This window comes from Dasypus novemcinctus, chromosome 21 (assembly GCF_030445035.2).
Source record: "Dasypus novemcinctus isolate mDasNov1 chromosome 21, mDasNov1.1.hap2, whole genome shotgun sequence".
NCBI lineage: Eukaryota > Metazoa > Chordata > Mammalia > Cingulata > Dasypodidae > Dasypus > Dasypus novemcinctus.
The window spans coordinates 82,951,360-82,970,970 of record NC_080693.1 but is presented as its reverse complement, the minus strand read 5'-3'; the positions used below and the strand labels follow the sequence as shown (position 1 = coordinate 82,970,970).

Below are 19,611 nucleotides of genomic sequence, written 5' to 3'. Positions count from 1 at the left end.
ACTGGATGTGTCCATCCACAGTGAGCCGGCCATTCCACCAGTGGGTGTCAGCTCCACTTGACACCAGGTGGAGAGAAGAAGGGACTTGGCTTCCTGAACGATCAGAGCTGGCAGCGGGAGGTGGCAGGTGCTGACTTGGTGCTGGTTTGGGAGTCCCTGAGCTCTTAGACTGTGGAGTGGGGCAGGTGGGCTTATCCTGGGGCTCCTTGTGGGTGGAGGTAGAAAGGAGAAGAGAACTATTACTCTGGCAAACTAAGCTGAAGGTAAAAGGTTGACTCTACAAAACAACGTACTTTTTAAAAAACATACGTGGGTATTTATTTTAACTACTAGGCAGGGAGGAAGAGGGTGGAGAGGCCCCTGCCCCGAGACACATCAGCACACGACCACCTCCAGATTACGCTGGAGACCGTCTTGCCATCAGTGTGACCAGGCCAGAGGCCGGTGGGTGTCCATCTTCCTGAGGAAAACCCCGGGGGGAGCGCCGCACTAACGGCCGACCCGACAGGGACGGGAGTCGGAGGCCCAGCGGCGAGCAGGGTACAGGGGTGGGCTCTGCAGCCAGGAGCCTTGGGTGGATCCCAGAGTGTGGACTTTGGCCAAACCACGTAGCCCTTGGGAGTTGTCTGTGAATTGGGGGTGACGATGGCCCTCACCCCGAGGGGTGCCCGCAAGAGTAGACAGGCTCCGCGCTCAAGCTCGGTTCAGAGGAAGCCCTCAGGAAAGGAGCACCCCAGCGGCCGAGGCAGTGGTGCCCTCGTTCCCTTTTGTCACCGACAAGTGTAAACATCTGAGTAAAGAACCCCTTTCCCTGTTCATGGGGATGTACTGGATCCAGCAATCCTAAGAATTTTTGCTAAGGAAATAAAGAGATATATGTGTACATGGGTGTTTATTGAGGTGCTTAGAGTGGTAGGAAAATTGAAAACCACTTAAAAGTCTTAAATTAGGGGATTGGTTAAATATCACATCCATATGGTGAAGTACTAAAAGCGTGATTTCGTTGTCCATTTACAGTTGTGGCAAGTAGCTGGTTATAAAACAGCATATAAAATATTAAATTTTTGTTGCAAACAAATATACATACGGAGTGAAAGTGCATGTGGATGAAAGTGCATATAAAGTGTGCAAACTAGTCTGGGAGGCCAGACACCAAAGTGTCATCATCAGTCATCACTAGATAGCGGAACTACGTGTTTTTCTTAACACTATTTCCCAATTTTCAACAGTGAACATGTATTTCGAATATAATAAGAGTAAGCTGAAAACATTTTGGTGTAACACACTGAAAAATAGAATGAGGCTAAAATTGAGTTTATATTGGCAAATTTGCCCTTGGGTTTTTTTTTTTGTTTTTTTTTTTGTCTTTAAAATCTGCCTTCTGCTCCTAGCCTGTGACCTCATCAGTGCTGAAATACTCATCATCTCTTAGTCATTCTCTTGGGAAATGCGGGGGGGGGGGGGGGTGTTGACCGGGGGCTTCAGTGTGTCCATTCTAAGAAAGTACTTGGAAATGCAGGGACCAGAGCAGGTGCGGTGGACGTGGGTCCAGCCTGAGAAATCTGAGAAAGGAGCGCTGCAGCCTGGTGGGTGCGGCCCCACCTAAGCTGCCTCCAGCGAGGGAGGTGGCCAGCAGGCGAGGAAGGTAACTTGGGCTTGACTTCAGGAACTGGGTGGTGGCCATGGATGTGGGGACGCCCCTTTTGAGCTGGAGGCTCATTGGCCCAGGGTGCAGCCTGCGATTTCCCGGTCAGGAAGTGGCGCTGAGCTGGCGGGTGGCTAGACAACCCCCAGGCTCTCCGGGTGCCACCCAGCCCAGGCGGCAGGAAACTTCACCCCAACGCACAGCTCTCCTCGGACGGACAGAGCACGGTCAGCCCTAGTGTCCTGCGGGGACAGAAAAGATGGTTCTTAAGACGGAAGAGGAGGAGGGTAAGGCCGTGGCAGCCGCGGGCGGGCCGTGGGCTCACAGTCTCCTTTTGATTACTACGTGGGATCTTGTGACAGCTTCACGGGGCCTTCTCGGGGAGGAGAACCAGCCCAGGCTCGGGTTTTTATCTTCCTGTTCTCAGAAGCCTGGAGGGCTGAGGGTGTGAGGGGGTGGGGGAAGGTGGCTGGGCCTTCCTAAGCCAGGGAGCTTTGCACCTCCAGCCTCTGCCCGAGCTGGCCCGGGCCCCTTCTTGACGGCTGTGCTTGTGGCAGACGGGCGCCGGGACTGCCCGTCGGGAGCCTGGGAATTGCCGGGAGGACTCCCGCGCTCACAGGTCCAAGCGAGAGGCCAGCCCCAGCGAGGTTCAGCGTAAACAACACCCATTTCATTGTGTTGTTAAGTGAAGTGTGGCAAAGGGGAAATACCTAGTTTGGTTTTCCTCCTCTGGTTGAGACTGGTGCCTTGTAGAGTCGATGGACTCCTTCCGTCTTCACACCCACCCTGTAAACAGTGACGCTGTGAGTAATGGCATGATAAACTCTGTGGCTCCCAAACCCCAAAAAACTGCAGGAAAACTGTATCTTACAGCACCCCAAGTTAGGGCTTTCAAACTTAACCAAAGCCAGTGGAGTTTTGTGTGTGTGTTTTATTGTGATGCCGTCATCAAATGGCGGTGTTTCAATGTTCTAAGACAAAACAGAGCACAACGTGTACTGGTCTGTAGCTAGTAATGAATAATATGAATATATTTGAAATCTTATTAAAATAAATCTTAGCAAATACTAGGCTGCATTTTGAAGTGGATTTTGTGAAATCTGTAATGAATTTTGGGGTTCTTTTTATGTTTTTCCTTACCTGGTTCACTGTAAGACACACTTCAGAATTTCGTGAACTCCGTGCAGATTATCTTGGAGAATATCCATGGGGTGGTTTGGAAAGCTGTGTCACTTGGGAAAGACTTTGGGAGAGGGACATACAGGTGTTTACAGTACAGCTTTTTACATTTGAAGAGGGAGCAGTAATGAGAGAGGACTCCAGGTCAGGTTAAATTGCCCCTCGGGAGGTTTTGTATCTGAAAAGTGGGGCCACGCTAGCTAGGGTCTCCAGTTCAGAGGGATTTGGGAGGCGGAGGGGGCACAGTATGCTGGGACAGGCCATCTGCTCTCACTTCAGACCCGCAGAGGCTGGCCGTCCAACAGCTGCTGTGGAGTCTAAGCCAGAGGGGCCACGCGCTGTCGGTCTCCAGGCGTCCTAGAGATGATGGAGAGCTGGAGAGTGGTGCTAAGGTGCAGGGGACAGTTTTTGGGCTAGGATTTTAGAGATCAGAAACAGGGTAGTGAGCAGCTGTTGCTTTGAATAAGTCACCTTAAAGAACCTGTCGCTCTCCATGTCCTTTACCCCCACGGGCAGAGCCGCCCTGGGACCCACTGCCCCTGCAGGGGCTTCAGATGTCAGATGAATTCAGGCAGGGCAGTTGGGCGGCTGTGAAAGTGAAGGGAACAGTCAGAGTTTCTGCTGGCAGGTCCCCCAGATCCTGGGGAGGGGAGAAGGTAAGTGTCAGCATTATGCTGCCAACAGAGCTGCTTTTCCTAGATTTATTACCCAGAAGAACACACCTAATGAAGTCAGTGGGGATTTAAAACTTGCTTGAACGTAGTCGGAGCCTTTCCTGCTGCTCTAATCTCAGACCCACAGCCCTCAAGGTAAAAGAGTTGCTTTTGGCCCCCTTACCTGGCACATACTGCCATCAGCTTTTATTCCAGTGTTACGTGTGCGCTGAGAATTAACCAGTGAGATTAACTGGGCACTGTCTTCCTCACAGACGTTAATTGGTCTGATAGCTATTTAGTTCTCTCCTTTTAATGTCCAGTGCCCCTTAATCTGCCCTTGAGCCCTCTCATGAAGTGGGGTCTGGACTCCTTGGTGTGGAACAGGAGGCCTGTCCCAAGTGGCCTGATGCCCTCTTTCCAGTGCCTGCCCAGTCCTGCACGCAGCCTGCCTGGACCCCGGCCTCGGACCCTCGCTCGGTGTGCGCCATCCCCTCTGCTTGGAACCCCTGGGGGCCACTCATCCTTCCCGTCCTAGCCCAGGGCTCGGCCCTCTGCAGCCTGCTGGTTCTCCAGGCATGCTCCGAGGGCACAGCCGCCCTTCCGCGGTGGCGCCACTGTCCTGCAGCTGCAGGTTCATGTGCTTTCTTCTCTCCAGGCCCTCCCGTTCTGGGCAGAGAAGGGGTTGGATCTATTTAAATCTCAGCCTCCGGCACAGGCTGGGCAGATGGCAGACGCTCAGTAAATGCTGAGTTGAAGCGAGCATGTATATTTCAGTAAGGGAAAATAAAGAGCTGCCGACTCAGCCAGGCTTGAGGTTGGTTACCGGCTTACCTTGGGTAGGTGATTTACACGCACTGAGCCTTTAAGCTCGTCTCTAAATTGGGGGTAACAGTGCATAGGTCATTGCCAGGAAACATGCAGAGTTCATAGTTGGACTTGGTTATAAAGTTCAAATAAAAATGGAAATGAAAAAAAATTTAAGCCCCAAGACAACATGTAGGTATAAAATGTTATTTATAGCAAAATATGCCAAATAGGATTATGTACAGTGCTTCTCCACCAGGATAATGAATTTTCAGGTTGTTCTTAGGTCGTTATCCCTGATGTTAACTTACTCCTTTATCCCATTCTCTTAAGCATTCCACGTGCTTGTGCTAGCCACACTTCGTGCTTGTGCTAGCCATACTTCCGGCTGGTTGCTTAGGTTGAGGGAAGTGTTAATAGGAAAACCCGGGAAGCAGACTTGGCCCAATGGATAGGGTGTCCGCCTACCACACAGGAGGCCGGTGGTTCAAACCCTGGGCCTTTTAGACCCATGTGGAGCTGGCCCACGCGCAGTGCTGATGCGCGCAAGGAGTGCCCTGCCACGCAGGGGTGTCCCCCGCGTAGGGGAGCCCCACGCACAAGGAGTGCACCCCGTAAGGAGAGCCACCCAGCGCCAAAGAAAGTGCAGCCTGCCCAGGAATGGCGCCGCACACACGGAGAGCTGACACAAGATGACGCAGCAAAAACACAGATTCCTGGTGCCACTGATAAGGATAGAAGTGGTCACAGAAGAACACACAGTGAATGGACACAGAGAGCAGACAACTGGGGGGTGGGGGGGGGGTGGGAAGGGGACAGAAATAAATAAAAAAATAAATCTTTAAAAAAAAAATAGGAAAACCCATGGTACTGTAACTATAGATGAATAACCCCATAAAGACTCCTCACTCTGTCCTTATGGATTGAGATTATATTTTGCAGAATAAAAAACAGTTGGTTTTTTGAGCTTTATTTTTAAGCAGGAGCCTGTCTGGCATTGTACAGAGCATACTTCATAGCAAGGAACCTTCATCGCCATCTGCTATGGCAAGTTTGAGTTCTACAGGGTTTCCTGTTGCTCTCGGAGATGAACGCTCATGGTGTTGTACAGAGGGTTAGGGCTGCTCTTTGTTCTTGAGGAGGAAAATGAATAGAAATGAGGTCTTGGTTTCTGCTGCTTTGTAAAAGGTCACCCTCTACCCCTTGGCCCCGCGGCTCTGTGTAACCTCTGAATTGGCAGGGTAGGGCTGGCTGGGTGGGCAGGACCCAGAGTCCAGTTAGGCAGGAGGGATATGGAAGGCCACAGCTGGAATTTTCTAAGAAGTCAGTGTTGGTGGAAAGAAAAGGCAGGTGCTGGCAGGTGCCGTGGACCTGAGAGGAGCGGTCAGCGCAGGCAGCGAACACGGGACTGGGGAGCTGCCCCTGTGGGCTCCTGCGGCAGGAGCTCCTCCGGCCCCCTGCACTTCCGAGCGGTGGTCGTGGTGTAGTTTACTGCTGAGTAGAAAACAGAGGGGCAGGTGCTCACAAGGCCAGCACCCTCCCGAAGGACCCCTGAAGCTTCTCGCCAGCTGTTGAGGACTTTCCCTGCGCTCAGGGCAATTCTGACGCCTGGCCGGGGCAGCTTCTGCTGGAGGTTAGAGTAGACCCCGGCCCTCTACTGAGACGTTCAGGTCGCCTGGGGCAGTAACAGGCGCCTGTTTCTTCTGCTTTGAAGAAAGACTTTATGCTTCTAGCTTTCACTAAAGAATAATGAAACATGTTTAAGTGTAAGGAAAGGGGTAGAATTACAGATACCGCCAGGCCTCAGTTTTCATGTGACACAAAAGGGTGTGAGATGGAGAATCCTAAGACTGGCCTAGAGGCTTATCATTCGGGAGGCTGCTGGGTGCCTTTGGCCCAGTCCATTTGGGGGTTCTGGGGTGCCTCGTGCAGAGGGCCGCAAAGAAGCAGAGTGGGCTGGGAAGTTTGAGATGCTGATGAGCTGAAGGACAGTTTATTCCTTGCATCTCATTTTCCACTGCAAAAGATGTCCAAGGAATCAAGTGGTTAAGGCAAAATCCCCTTGCTCTCTCACCGCCGGGCCACTCCCTCCTGTCTACTGTCCGCCTGCTGGAGGCAGGGCTGGGGAGGGGGAAGGCAGGGCGGCTGCGAGGGGCCAGCATGCACTCCCTGCCACCTCCGACCCCGAGTTCCACGTTGGACGGGTGCCTTGCATTCATGTCTTTTCCTTCACGACCCCGTAAGGACTCCCAGCCCCTTTCCTTCCCAGCAGCTCCTCACTGACGGCGCCCTCCACTTCCTAAAGGTGTCTCTACCTTGCCTCCAACTCCGAGACAGAGTAGAACGCACGTTTCTTAGTGTCTAGTGTCGGCCGAGTCTCCACAGCCTGACCTCAGACTGCTCTCCCCGACACCTGCAGGTGCTCGGCCCCTTCTCCTGGCCCGGGACACCCCTCCTTGCTGGTGCTCCCCCCGCTGCTTTGCGGGGCCTTCCGGGACTCACGGGCTGGCCCAGCTCCTTGGCGACCCGTGCACCTCGCCAGCACCGTTTCTTGGGACTTACCTTATGCTTGGCTTTCTTTTTTTTTTTCCTTTAAAAGGAATAGTAAGACATAAGCTCTTTGGCATTTGAACCCATGTCATGCTCATCTTTGTTATTTTCCAGGTAATGGTGGGGTACCTTGTTTATAGGCAGTAAACTTTTTTTTTAAAGATTGCCAAATCATATTGTAGATCTGAGAAAGCCATTTTTAAAAAGTTTTGTTTTCTCTATTGGTAGATTTCCTGAGATTCCTATTCTGTCAATGACCTTTCTCTCTGATCATCTGTGCTATGATTTCATAAACTTGGCTGCACGGTAATTTAATTTAGGATCTGTCTTCTTTAGATATTGGGAGGGCCACAGTGCAGACTTCTTTATTTTTATTAGAGAAGTTGTGGGTTTATAGGAAAATCATGCATAAAATATGGCGTTCCCATATACCACCTTATTATTAACACCGTGCATTATTGTGGTACATTTGTTACAGTACATGAAAGGACGTTTTTATAACTGTACTGTTACCTGTAGTCCATTATTTACAATAGGGGTCACTGTGTTGTACAGTCCTATGTTTGTTTGTTTTTAATTTTTATTCTAGTAACATATATACAACCTAAAATTTCCCCTTACAGCCACATTCACATGTATAATTCATTGCTGTTAATTACTTTCACAGTGTTGTGCTGCCATCACCACCATTCATTACCAAAACTTTACAATCAACCCAAAGAGAAACTCTGTACAGTTAACCTCCACTCTGGTCCCTCGAGACCTATAATTTAGATTCTGATCCTCTGAGTTTGCTTATTCTAATTAGTTCATATCGGTGAGATGATACAGTATTTGTTTTTTGTGGCTTAGCTTCTTTCACTCAACTTATTTCATCTTTATAGTCACATGTATCAGGACTTCATTCCTTTTTATAGCTGAGTAATACTCCATTGTATGTCTACACCACATTTTGTTCATCCATTCATCAGATAGACACTTCATTTTTAAAGATTTATTTTCTTTATTTCTCCCCACCCCCTCATTGTTTTGTTTTTTAAAAGATTTATTTATTATTTATTTCTCTCCCCTTCCCTGCCCGCCCCCCCCCCCCCGCCAGTTGTCTGCTCTCTCTGTCCATTTGCTGTGTGTTCTTCTGTGTCCGCTTGTATTCTTGTCAGCTGCACTGGCAATCTGTGTCTCTTTTTGTTGCGTCATCTTGCTGCATCAGCTCTCCATGTGTGCAGCACCACCCTGGGCAGGCTGCCCTTTTTTTGTGCTGGGTGCCTCTCCTTATGGGGAACACTCCTTCCGCGTGGGGCTCCCCTACCCGGGGGACACCCCTACATGGGGGACACCCCTGCGTGGCACGGCACTCCTTGTGCGCATCAGCACTGCGTGTGGGCCAGCTCACCACACGGGTCAGGAAGCCCTGGGTGTGAACCTTGGACCTTGCATGTGGTAGGTGGACGCTCTATCCGTAGAGCCAAATCCGCTCCCCCCCTCATTGTTTACACTTGCTATGCCTGTTCATCTTCCTTGTTTCTTTTAGGAGGCACTGGCAATCGTACCTGGGACCTCCGATGTGGGAGGGAGGCACCTAATTGCCTAAGCCATCTCCATTCCCTGATTTGTTGTATCTCTCTTTTTTTTTTCTTCTTGTGCCTGTCATTGCATCATCATGTTGCGCCTGCCCGTTGTGTCAGCTTGCTGTCTTGCTTGTCGTCTTTAGGAGGCACTGGGAACCTCTGCTCCCTGCTTTTGTTGTGTCTCTCATTATGGTTTTTTTCTTCTTGTGTCTCTTGTTGTGTTAGCTTTTTGTGTTAGCTTGCCGTGCCTTCCCATCTCACCAGCTTGCTGTTTTCCTTGGGAGGCACCAGGAATCAAAACGCTCCCCCCAACCCCCCCCCCCCACCGTGGTAGGCAGAAACTCAATTGCCTGAGCCACATCCACTTCCCTGATGGACGCTTTAATAGCTTCCACCTTTTGGCAATTTTGAATACCACCACCATGAACATCAGAGTGCAAAAAATGTGTTTGTGTCACTACTTTCAGTTCTTTTGGGGATGTACCTAGAAGTGGGATTGCTGAATTATATGGTAATTCTATACCTAATGTTTTGAGGAACCACCAAACTGCCTTCCATAGCAGCAGTACCATTTCGCATTTCTCCCTGCAGTGAGTGAGTACTCCTATGTCTCCACATCCTCTCCAACATTTGTAATTTTCTGTTTTTTAATAGTAGCCATTCTAGTGGGGGTGAAGTGGTATCTCATTGTGGTTTGGTTTGCATTTCCCTGATACCCTGCAGACTTTTTTGATTTGTTGTTTTTTTTTCCCTCTACCTTGGCTGTTCTCTCCCTCATATTATATTGTTTGTGCTAGAATCTACTTTGCCACCAGCTGCCTCCTGCCTGGATTAAAGCTGAACCCTGCCCAGGTTCCCACGCTGCAAGCCCCAGCTGTTGATTCCACTCAGCTTAGCAGTAGCTGGTGATGTTAGAGGTGGAGCCACAGTTGGCCCTGCAGGTCAGGACTGGGCCCCATCTAGGGAGTGGTAGATCGGCATTCACCTGCTGCCATTTTTAAATCCCTGGAGCACTAGTATGTGTGTTGGTGTGTATGTATATAAACCTCAAAAAAATTAAAAAAAGAGTGTTTACGGTGTAAGATGCTGTTACTAACAAGGCCCAACAGCACATGTACAGAAATCCTGAGGAACATAAAGGCGCATAACCAGACAGCCAGTTGCACAGAACAGGCAAGTCCAGAGGCTACAGCAGGTGTTGGAGTTCTTCGTGTGGTGGCTAATCCATGTAAAACAGAGAGGAGCGCAGCTGGCGTGATCGGGTGGGTCTCAGCAGATGCGAGAATGTGCCTCTTCACAGGAAGAAAGAAGCAGAGGGATTATTGGGAATGGGTAGCTCTGGTGGACCTGGGGAGAGGGACTCTGCAGGGACAGGAGGCAGGCGACCTGCAGGATGCAGGCTGGAGATGACCGCAGCCCACCAGAGTGTTGAATTGGGATTCACAATGCACATTGTTGTTGAGAAACGTGCGTTCTCTGGCAGCTTACGAAGCAAACACTTCATAAATAGTTTTAGGGTTTATTTTGCATAAATTTGGTATATGTTTTAAAAATCACTTCTACTGCCTTCACACTAAACATTTGTTGACATTATTGCAGTTTCTTGAAAGATCGAGGTTGGCATGAGGAGCCAGAGTCTGGGTCAGGGAGGGAGACCCCACAGGGGAGGACGCCTGTATGCATCTCGAGCCAGGCTGGAGCATCCAGGAGAAAGGCGATGGAGGGAGCCCCGGGCTGCCTCGCTGCCAGGCTCGCCGGGTGGGGGCCTTGCCCTCCAGCAGGAGGCGCTGGAAGGGGGGGATGTTTCCAGGTTTCCGTTCCCCGTTTGTTGCTTACCTAGAGCACTGCTTCTCCACGAGGGCATTTAGCCCCCGCCCAGGTGCCGTTTGGTCACGGCTGCAGAGGTTTTTAGTTGTCACAGCTGGCAGTGGGTAGGGGTGCTGCTGGCATCTCGTGGGGCCAGGGAAGCTGCTAAACACCCTGCAGTGCACAGGACAACAGGACAGACTCCCCCACAGCAAAGAATGAACCGGCCCAAATGTCAGTGGAACTGGGTTGAGAAACCTTCATCTAGGGCAATGATTTTTCCTTTTGTTCTCCTTGCTTGTCTTGTACTTGTTTTTCTTTTGCCATTTTTATTTTTTGTTTGTATATATACAAATACTTTTTCTTCTTATCTTTAAAACACTGTGTCTCTTCCCTCAGTGGCCTAAGGCAGTGCTTCCAGTGTGGTCTGCAGACCCGCTGCCCCCAGTCACCTTGTGTTCTGCTTTAACATGAGTCATAGGCCGCCCCCCCTCCAGCCTACGGGATTCGCGTGTTTGGGTCTGGGGTCCAAACCTGCGTGTCTGACAAGTGTCCTCAGTGATTTTCATGCCCTCTAAAGCTTGAAAGCACCTGCTATCTTTTTTTTTTTTTTTTTATCTTCCTGGAGATCTCTTGCTGAACTCATCCTAACAGTCTCCTTAAAGGCGACACTGCAGCCTCTACTAAGGACATAGACCGCTGCCAGCGCGTGGAGACGGTGCCAGCACGGGGCCCCGCGGCCGGTCCTGACCCGTCCTTCCTGGTGAGGCTGGAGCTTGCCCTTGGGGCCGCAGGGCCGGGGCCTGCAGTGGAGGCGGCGCCCCGAGCGCTCCTGGTGGACAGAGCCCAGCCCTGCCTGTGGGCCCGGCGCCCTCCGCGTCGCCTGTCCGCTTTTCTGTCCAGTCGCTGGGGAGAGGCAGCCCCAGGAAGGCTGGAGGTGCCCGCTCGGCGGGAGAGAACGCGCGGGCGCAGCCCCTCCCCGGGGCCGGCGGGCGGGTGGGCGGCGCCCGGGCCGCGCTCGGGGAACAGCCCGCGGGGCGCACGCACGCGGTGTCAGCGGGGCGCACGCACGCCCGTGTCAGCCTGGCTCGGCCCCCCGCGCCGGCCCCGCGCCGCCAGTCTGCGCTCCCCGCCGGCGTCCCCCGCGATCGGCCCCGCTTCCCCCGCGCGCTCGTGGACCGGCTTTGTTCCCTCCCGGCCGCGCGGGCACACATGCCGGCTCTGCCCCCTCTCCGCCCCCGCCCGGGGCCGCGGGAGCACCCCGGAGCCGGCGGCCGTGCGCTCGCCGCCCGCGTCTGCCGTGGCCTCTGAGGAGGGACCCCGCCGCCGCGGCCTTGATGCTGCCGCCCGGGCTCCGCGGACGCCGGGGCAGCGGAGAGCGCGCGCGCCCGCGGTAAGGAGCGGAGGCGGCGTGAGGCGGCGGTCCCCCAGCCTGCTGCCGGCCTGCCGGCCTTCTCCTCCCTCTCCCCGCGGGGGCTTTCCGCCGTCCTTTGGGAAGGTGTCCGAGCATCCGGTGCAGCGGCACACCTGGGACCTAGGGACGGGCCCTGCCTGGGTGGCCGAGGGCGGGTGGCAGGAGGCAGAAGGGCAGAGGTGGCGCGGGTCTGTCCCGGTCTGCCCACCGCAAGTTGCTGCTTGACCCGGGGAGGGCTTGGAGCATTGCGGGAGCATGGGAGGCCCTCCTTCCTCAGTACCCAGAGAAAGGGTGTTGTAATTGTCCATTTGATCCCAGGAGCCTGTTCCAGCTCTAGGACTGAGGGAGAATGGTTAAGTGTGCAAAAAAAGATTTTTTTTTCCTAGGGGACTTGCACAGGTCTTGGACTCAGATTTTAGGAATGACAGTGAGAACTGACTCTGAGCACTCCCTCCCCCAGCCTCTGTTTCAGCGCGGATGGGGTGTGGGCACAGCTGTGCCGTTGGCAGCGACTGCCAGCGGCGTCCTCAGGAGCTGCTGCCGCCTGGCACGGGGCGTGGGGTGGGAGGGGGTTGTGCGGTGTGATGTGGGTGGGTGGGGGGATAGGGAGTTCACAGGGTTCCGCGGGAGCTCAGGATTGCGCTGCTTTTCCCACGGCCAGGGGTGGACGGTGGCTCTTCCTCCCTGAGCTGGTTCCAGCTCTGACTTGGGTCCCAGGACCTTTTCAGAAGAGCGCCTGGGGCCCTGATCGGAAGCGTGAGCGCTGGAGGGCTGCTGCGAAACCCGCCATAATCAGACGAGCCAGCGTCACTGGTAGGCCTTAGAAAAGGCTGGGGCTCTTCAGTCGAGTATTTTCTAGTCCTTAGCTTTTATTGAAAGTTGATTGTTAACTTTGTTTCGCTAGACCAAACTTTTAGGGTAAAATTTTATAACTTAGTTTTTTAATTACCTTCACGTATGACCTGATTTCCCTTTGGTTGGGGGGTCATTCATAACACTATACAAACTAAGCTGTTGAATTCTAAGCTTTATGAGCTAAAATGTGTTCGTTCTTTTCTCTGTGTGAGATGATGAAGTCCCTTCCTTTTGTAAGATAGTTTATGGCACTTTCCCACGTCCATCCTCTGGCTTGAGAAGGGCCAGGCTGGGACATCCCCTTCCAGGCTTGAGGAGAGGCCGAATTGCCCAAGGTCACAGACGAGTAAGTCAGGGGTTCCAAACCTTTCTTGTACCACGGACTCCTTTGCTGCTCGGGGGAAAACCACAGACCCCTTCTCAGAAAGTAGCAGCAGGTGGTTTTATGACTAGTGTTGGGTCTAACACCTACCACAATTTCGAACTATGGATGAGCATAAGCGATTTTGCAAGATGGGCAACAGCTGTAACGTGATATGAAATGAACACTGCTGTAATTTATTGCATACCTTCGTAAGTGAAGGCAATGCTAGATTTCAATTCGAGGTCAGAGAAAATAAAGATAATAAGTTTTTTTTTTTTTTCAGTTCCAGCTCCAGGACCCCCTGAAATCCATGGTCCCCTGGTTAAGAACCCCTGGAGTAAATAAAACTGGCACAGAGCCCCTTGCCCGCGGGGGCCGCACTCGTCGGGGTTAATGAGGCTGGGGTGGTTAGGTGGTAGTGGTAGTGTTTCTGGCCTGAGAATAGGAACCAGGGTTTCCTTAAACCAGCAGATGGTGGCAGTAAGCCTTTAATGTGCTTGCCTACGGGCAGAGACAGGGTTTTGAATGGAACAGCCCACACGGGCTGGCCCCCTGCACCGAGGTCGCGTCCGCTGGCTGCTGCTGTGCCAGCCCCGTGGTCCTGGGAGAGAGGAGACTCTTTCGCAGCCTCTGGGGCTGCAGGTGCTCTGCACGGGGCTGTCAAGCCCCAAATCAGGATGTTGGTATTGCACCCTGGAAAGGGTCGTGAGGGCTCTGACCTGGTAGAGGAGGAGGACTTGGCTTCCCCAGCTGGCAGCCCGTCTGTGAAGGGGTGAAGGAGGTACATCCCGAGGGGCAGCGGAGCGCTCAGGCCCAGCCCTTTTCCCGTCCTTCCCTTCTTTCATCCTGATGGTGACCCCGAGAACTGTGGGTCAGCTACCTTCATTATTATGACTTTTATGTATTCTTTTTTAATCTGAAAGATACCCTGAATTTTAGTTGTGTTCTTATCCCTGTTTTAAAAATCAGACCCTGCGTTTTCTAATGTCAGTGTGGAATTGAGTTTTGTGGAAGTCGGACATTTTTTCAATGAGGGGAGAAAAATTCCTGTAACTCAACCCATTCTGTGATTGTAGTAATGAGCTGCAAGAATTTTATCTTTGAATCCTTGACAGCTTTTTCTTGTTTGCTACTTTAGCTGCAATTCTTAGCCATGCCCTACAGTATTCTCATCCCATAATTTTTAATTTACCAGATTTTGTATTACTGTTATTTGTATTTTCCTGCTACATTATAAAGTTGTTATCCCTTTTTTTATTTTTTAATTTTTTTTAGGAAGTACCAGGGATTGAACCCTCTGCCTCTTACATGGGAAGCAGATGCTCAGCCACTGAGCTACATCTGCTCCCCAGTGAGAGTTGGTTTTTTCATTTATTTTGTTTTTAGGAGGTACTGGGGATCGAACCCGGGACCTTGTACACGGGAAGCAGGCGCTCAGCCAGAGCTGCATGGGCTCCCCATGTCATCCCTTTTAAAGAGCATTCTGCTCAGGAAGCAGCCTCTTACTGTTCACCTTGAAACACAGAGTGATTAAGCACCTTGCCCCAGGTCACACAGCTGTAAGCGTGGGGCTGGGGTAGGACCCCGCGTCCTCAGAGGGGGGCAGTCTCCCAATTGAGCCCACGTCGGGGTCTGGCCCTGCTGTGGACTGGCGCAGCATGCGTCATGCATGCTGTCTTGAGATTGTCAGTGTGTGTGTAGACATTTCCTGTGACCCTCAGTTCCTACAGGAAGGGCCCAGGTCTGTCGTCTTCAGCGTTGACTCCTCACAGCCTTCTGCCTGTTAGGCAAGTGATAAACGTGTGATGACTGAATCAGTGATCACACAGTTGGGAGGAAACAATAAAAGGAAGGCTAATGAGATGTATGGATAAAGAAACTTGGCATTCATGGCACCTGCTTGTGCCAGGGATTCCTCCTCTTACAGTCACTTGATCCCGCAGGAGTGCTAGGGGTAGAGGGCAACAGTTCCTTTACACAGGTGCGTGAAGCTGAGTCCAGGGTTTGCCCGTTTGCATGTCTCCAAAGGCTGTGTTCTTTCTACATCCACAGCGGTTTGCGGTACACAGGTGAATTTGTTTGCGGCTCTGCCCTGTGGGCCCCTGCAGCAGGCAGGTCATGGTCAGGAAGTGCTGGGTGCGTGGAGCCTGCCACCACATCCTTCACCTCCATGGCATCTTCGATCTCTGTGTCTTGGGGTTTAAGATATACAAGTGGGCTTTTGCTCAAGTGGATGATTTCCCAGATTTGGACCCTTGAAACCCACAGCGCTGTTTGTACATAGCCCATTGTTCTTGGCCGGAGCATTCTCGTGTTTTTGGAGAGGGCATGGAAAAGTGTGGTGTTTTATTTGACTGCTGCTGCTGCTGCACAGACAGGGCTTGAGGTTGTACCTGTGCTGTCCCTTTTTAGAAACGTTGCAGGTCAGTAAGGGGGTGGCATTGTTCAGCAGATGGCACCCCCGGACGCAGGCCCTGTGAGGCCTGGTGCCACCCCTCAAATGTGTTTGGAAGTAACCAGGACCCCCTCGGCCTGGAGGACCAGGGCTTGAGGGAGGCTTGGCCAGCGTGGGAACTTTGGCTGCACGTCTCCATTTTCTCGAAGGCCTTTCAGCTTCCCAGACACGCTCAGGCTCGCTGCCTAATTCCGTTTTTAAATGTTGCCTGCTGTGCGTGTTTAAATTTGGACCCTTTTTCTCTCTTGACAGCTCCACGGGCTAACCCCCCAGAAAGAAAGTCGGGGGCTGTAATAAGGAAAAGTGCTTATGTTAGAGCAGGGTGGTAGCCGGGTGAGCTCAGAGGGCAGCGTCTTGGTGCCAGCGTCTTGCTGCCCCAGCGCCTGGAACCGCGACTGTCCCTCCCGCCCCGGGCCGTGGCCGCGTCCGTCTTGGCTGGCGGCCCCTGCCTCTGCTTGGTTCAACTCCATGGTGTGTCTCTGGGGATCTGCCTGTGGCCCGTGGAGGAGGGAGACCCGGGCCAGAGCTGCGTCTCTGGGCAACAACTGGGTGCTGCTGTGGCGCCCGCGCTGGGGAGGCCGCAGCCCCTTTAAGGTGGCCCTCCTTTGTCCTCCTTTGTAGGCGCCACTTGCCACTGCTCAGAGCGGCCCAAATAAATCAGTGAAAGCGCCCCTTGGGTGGCTTTTCCCCTGGCTGCCAACACATGGCCCCTTGTTGTTTTAGGCCCTTTAATCCCTTCCTTAAATTGGAACCCTGGACAGGAATGTTGAGGGGGCCGGGGGCTCTAAGCAGGATGCCTGGTGCATTAACCCTTGCAGAAAGGGGGCGGCAGGAGGCAGTCACCGTGCCGGGCGGCAGCGTCTGTGCCCACCGGCGTTCCCACTGCTTGGCTGGAGCCTGCGAAGGAGCCCGCAGCCCTTCCTTCAGAGGGAGAGCCTGGCCATCTGCCCTGCGGGACAAGAAGTGGCAGGAGCAGCGCCCTGCCCCGCCCCGCGGCTGTCCCAGGAGCTGTGTGGACAGGTCGCGAGTGTGCCCCGAGTCCTGGCGGCCTTAGCCAGGATTGTGGGGCTCACCCATTCAAGTTTTGGTTCTCAGGTCTGGAAGGAAAAACATGGTGGATTTTTCTTCCTCTGAGAGCAAAAATCCTCTAGAAAAATTAGATCAAGATCTGCGTTATTATGTTCTTCGTGTTTTTAGATGATTTGGTGAGCCACAGAGGAAGCAGCATTGAGACTTAAGTGTATTAAGTATAAGTGAAAAAATAATTCATAAATCAAGCTGTTAACGTCAGGAGACTGGATCAAAATAAATGTCTCCTTTAGTCTCTTAATTGACCAAAAACTTCTCTTGCCTGACCATTAGAGCATGCAAGGCCTGTATCTCCTAGCAGCCATGTGCTAACACTTATTTTTCATTTTAAAATTGGACTAGCACATGCATGGTTGCTTTTTTAAAATTTTTATTTACTCCCCTCCCCCCATGACTTGCTCGCGGTCTGCTCTCTGTGTCCATTTGCTGTGCATTCTTCTGCTTGTCTGCTTGCCTCCCTTTGTTGCGTCATCTTGCTGTGCCAGCTCTCCGCGGGCATGGGCCAGCCTGCCTTCACAAGGAGGCCCTGGGACAGGAACCAGGGATCCCATGTGGTAGACGGGAGCCCAATCGATTGAGCTACAGCCATTTCCCATTTGCTAGTTTTTTAAAGCGAGTGTTCAGGATTTCATAGGCCCTGTTTCTCTCCACCCCAGCCCTGCTCTCCTAAAGCATCCACTCTTAACTTTTTTTAGTTTTAGCTCTTCTGGTGGGAACTGCCAGATGCATATTTAATATTCTTCTATCATTGATTATTCTCTCAAAGTCCATGATTTCCTGACTTTCTCCCATGATGGATAAGGACTCCGTACTCCGTGCCCCACTTCCTTTTCTTCCTGTCCGTTCTTGATGGTGGTTGGTCGTCCACACTTTGTCCACAGTGGACTCCGAGAGCTGAAATCCAGTGGACGATCTGCCAGGGGCCGGGGTGTCAGGTGCCCTGCGTGTCCTCTCCGGCTCCCCTGCCCTTGTGGGCCACTGTTGCACCGGCTGCTGACCGCCCCCCAGCCATGCCACTCGGTGATTTCTTCATTTAGACCTCGATTGCTCTGGTTTTTGTTTTTCTGTCTCCAGCTGCACTTCCACTCCTGAGAGGAGGCTGCAAACCGTGTGCTCTCACAGGGGTCTTGGAGCGCCCTTCTCACCTGTCCTCTCGTCTCCGCTTCCTATCTGTCTGTTTTGGTGTCCTTTTGTCTGTCTGTGGGAGGTCTGAGCTCAGTGTTCCCCTGCGGCCCAGTCTCCCTCCTCCTGGAGTGCTTTCAAAGGGTGCGTGGGAGGTCAGACGTCCGCCGTCCGCTGGACCGGCCACTCGCAGTGGAGATGCTGTGGAGGCCCGGCGCCCGTCTTCCCCAGTCACCAGTTTTGGGGGCAGGTCCTTCTGTGGTTTGCGATCTGGTTCCCTTCTTCTCCCCTGTGGAGGTTTTAGGGGCTTCTTCAATCCCTGAACTTTTGACTGCTTCTCCCTGGTTTGTGGTTTAAACACCATTCTGCTGGGTGAGTTGATGGACACTTGGAATTCCACTCATATTTTCAAGTCTCTTTGTTCTCTGTGCTGCCCACAGTGCCTCAATTTTATCTTGTAATCCTTTTTTGACTCTTTTTTGTAATTTTTGAGGGAGGGGCAAAATAAGTTTAATCTCTAAGAGTTTACTCTTTTTCTTTAATTGTTCCTTTTTCTGAGTCTTCTGTTCCTTTAAAGTTCTTTTGTCCCCTTAATGATCTCTTTGCTCCGGGGTTGGTTTTTCTCTTTCCTCTCTGTTTTTTTCTGGTTCATGCTGTAGGTTTCCCCAGCTATCTGAGGCTCCTGCCGCCTCTGGGAGTGGGAGGTGGAAGCAGTGGATGGGCTGAGCAGAAGTCCATGTCAGAGGGGCAGAGGGGGCTTACGGAGGGCCAGTGGGCAGGAGCCTGCTTTGCTCCCTGGCGACACCCGGCCATCCAGTGTCAGGCCGCGGAGGGCTTTTCGCTGGGCACCAGCTCCCGTGCGCCAGCCCACCGGGAAGTTGGCTCCGTTCTGCTTCTGCCTGGGACAGGTCCTATTCAGAATCTTCTGCGTGCGCCGCTGAGCTTGGTGGCCCAGCCCAGCAGTTAACGTGCCATGCAGGCTGCCTGCCCGCTGGGGTTTAGGTTCTGGAAGGTGCTGGCGCCTCCTGTACTTCCTGCTCCGGAGATTGGCTCTCTCCTGCTGACGGCCCCTCTTCCGTATGTACTCTTTAATATTGAGGCTTATGCCTTTTTTATTCCTTTTCTGTTTAAAATAGTACCTTGGAAGGGAAAGGTCTGGAAGCACATTCTAAATTTGTGATGGAGCAACTAAAATGTGACCTTCCAGAAAAGGTGTCACGTGAACACTGACCCAGAATCGTTGGGCGCTTAGGTACTGGAAAGAAAGCAACCACAGGGCGTTTTCGGTTTTGAATGATAGAAATTAGTTTCTTAGGATATTCAGCAGTCTTGAGATAGACATTTTTTACATGATGATTGTGTTTTCATGAACTTCATTATAAGGACCTTGCATTTAGTTTTGCCTCTGCTTGGATAGAGACTCACTGGTGGTCTGATTAAGTCAGTTCTCTACCTTCAAAACCAAGGCCCATTTGTTGCCCCCCACCCAGCCGCCCCAGAGAACAGCTGTTTTTAAAAAAGAACAAGAACTCTTGCTCCACATTTTTAAAACCATCTTATATCAGAATGAGTTTTGTCTTCTAGAACCTCAGGGAGTTAATTTCTTAAAGGATGGTCCAGTCTTCATGGACTGCCAAGTCCAGAGAAATGGGCGTGGCCCCCGTTAGGCACGCTTCCTCCAGAGTGGGGTGTCGGCGGGTAGGTGCCTCTTGTTTTTCCAAGTGCTTTTTGCTCCACATGGGGCTAACTTGTTACTAGCCTAATTGCTCCTGCATTCTTAGGTCGATGGTTTGTCGTCTCAGAGAGGCCAGCAGGCCTGGAGCAGCCAGGCCTTCCCCGGTGGCGTGAAGAGGACCCGAGCTGGATTTGGCCGGTATCCTCGGGGGTTTGCACAGAACTGCCAGCATGGCGGCCTCTTCTGCTCCAGGGTGGGAGAGTGTTTTCCAAACTACAGGTCTCAGTGCATTCGGTAGGCTGTGGAGTCAATTTAGTGGGCTGCTCGCAGAAAGTGGAACAGTAGGAAGTCTCAGTGTGCTTCACACCATCAGTGCACTCCATGTGATGCAGTATTTATTTATTTAAAATATATATATATGTATTTTTT

General features: G+C 52.1%; 1 protein-coding gene across 3 annotated transcripts in view; it reads left to right on the top strand.

Annotated features, from left to right (window-relative positions):
- CYTH1 (cytohesin 1) overlaps window positions 1–19,611 on the top strand; it is a 110,938-nt gene that overhangs the window by 44,922 nt on the left and 46,405 nt on the right. The window contains exon 1 of one of the 3 annotated variants that reach the window (XM_004460437.4): window positions 1,785–1,932. The exons of 1 other annotated variant lie outside the window; for it this stretch is intronic. In XM_004460437.4, coding sequence (XP_004460494.1) covers window positions 1,905–1,932 — 28 coding nt within the window. In that variant the 5' untranslated portion in view covers window positions 1,785–1,904. Of the gene's footprint in view, window positions 1–1,784; window positions 1,933–11,306; window positions 11,602–19,611 lie in introns of those variants that run through there. One more of the 3 variants, XM_071210832.1, reaches the window with a different exon arrangement.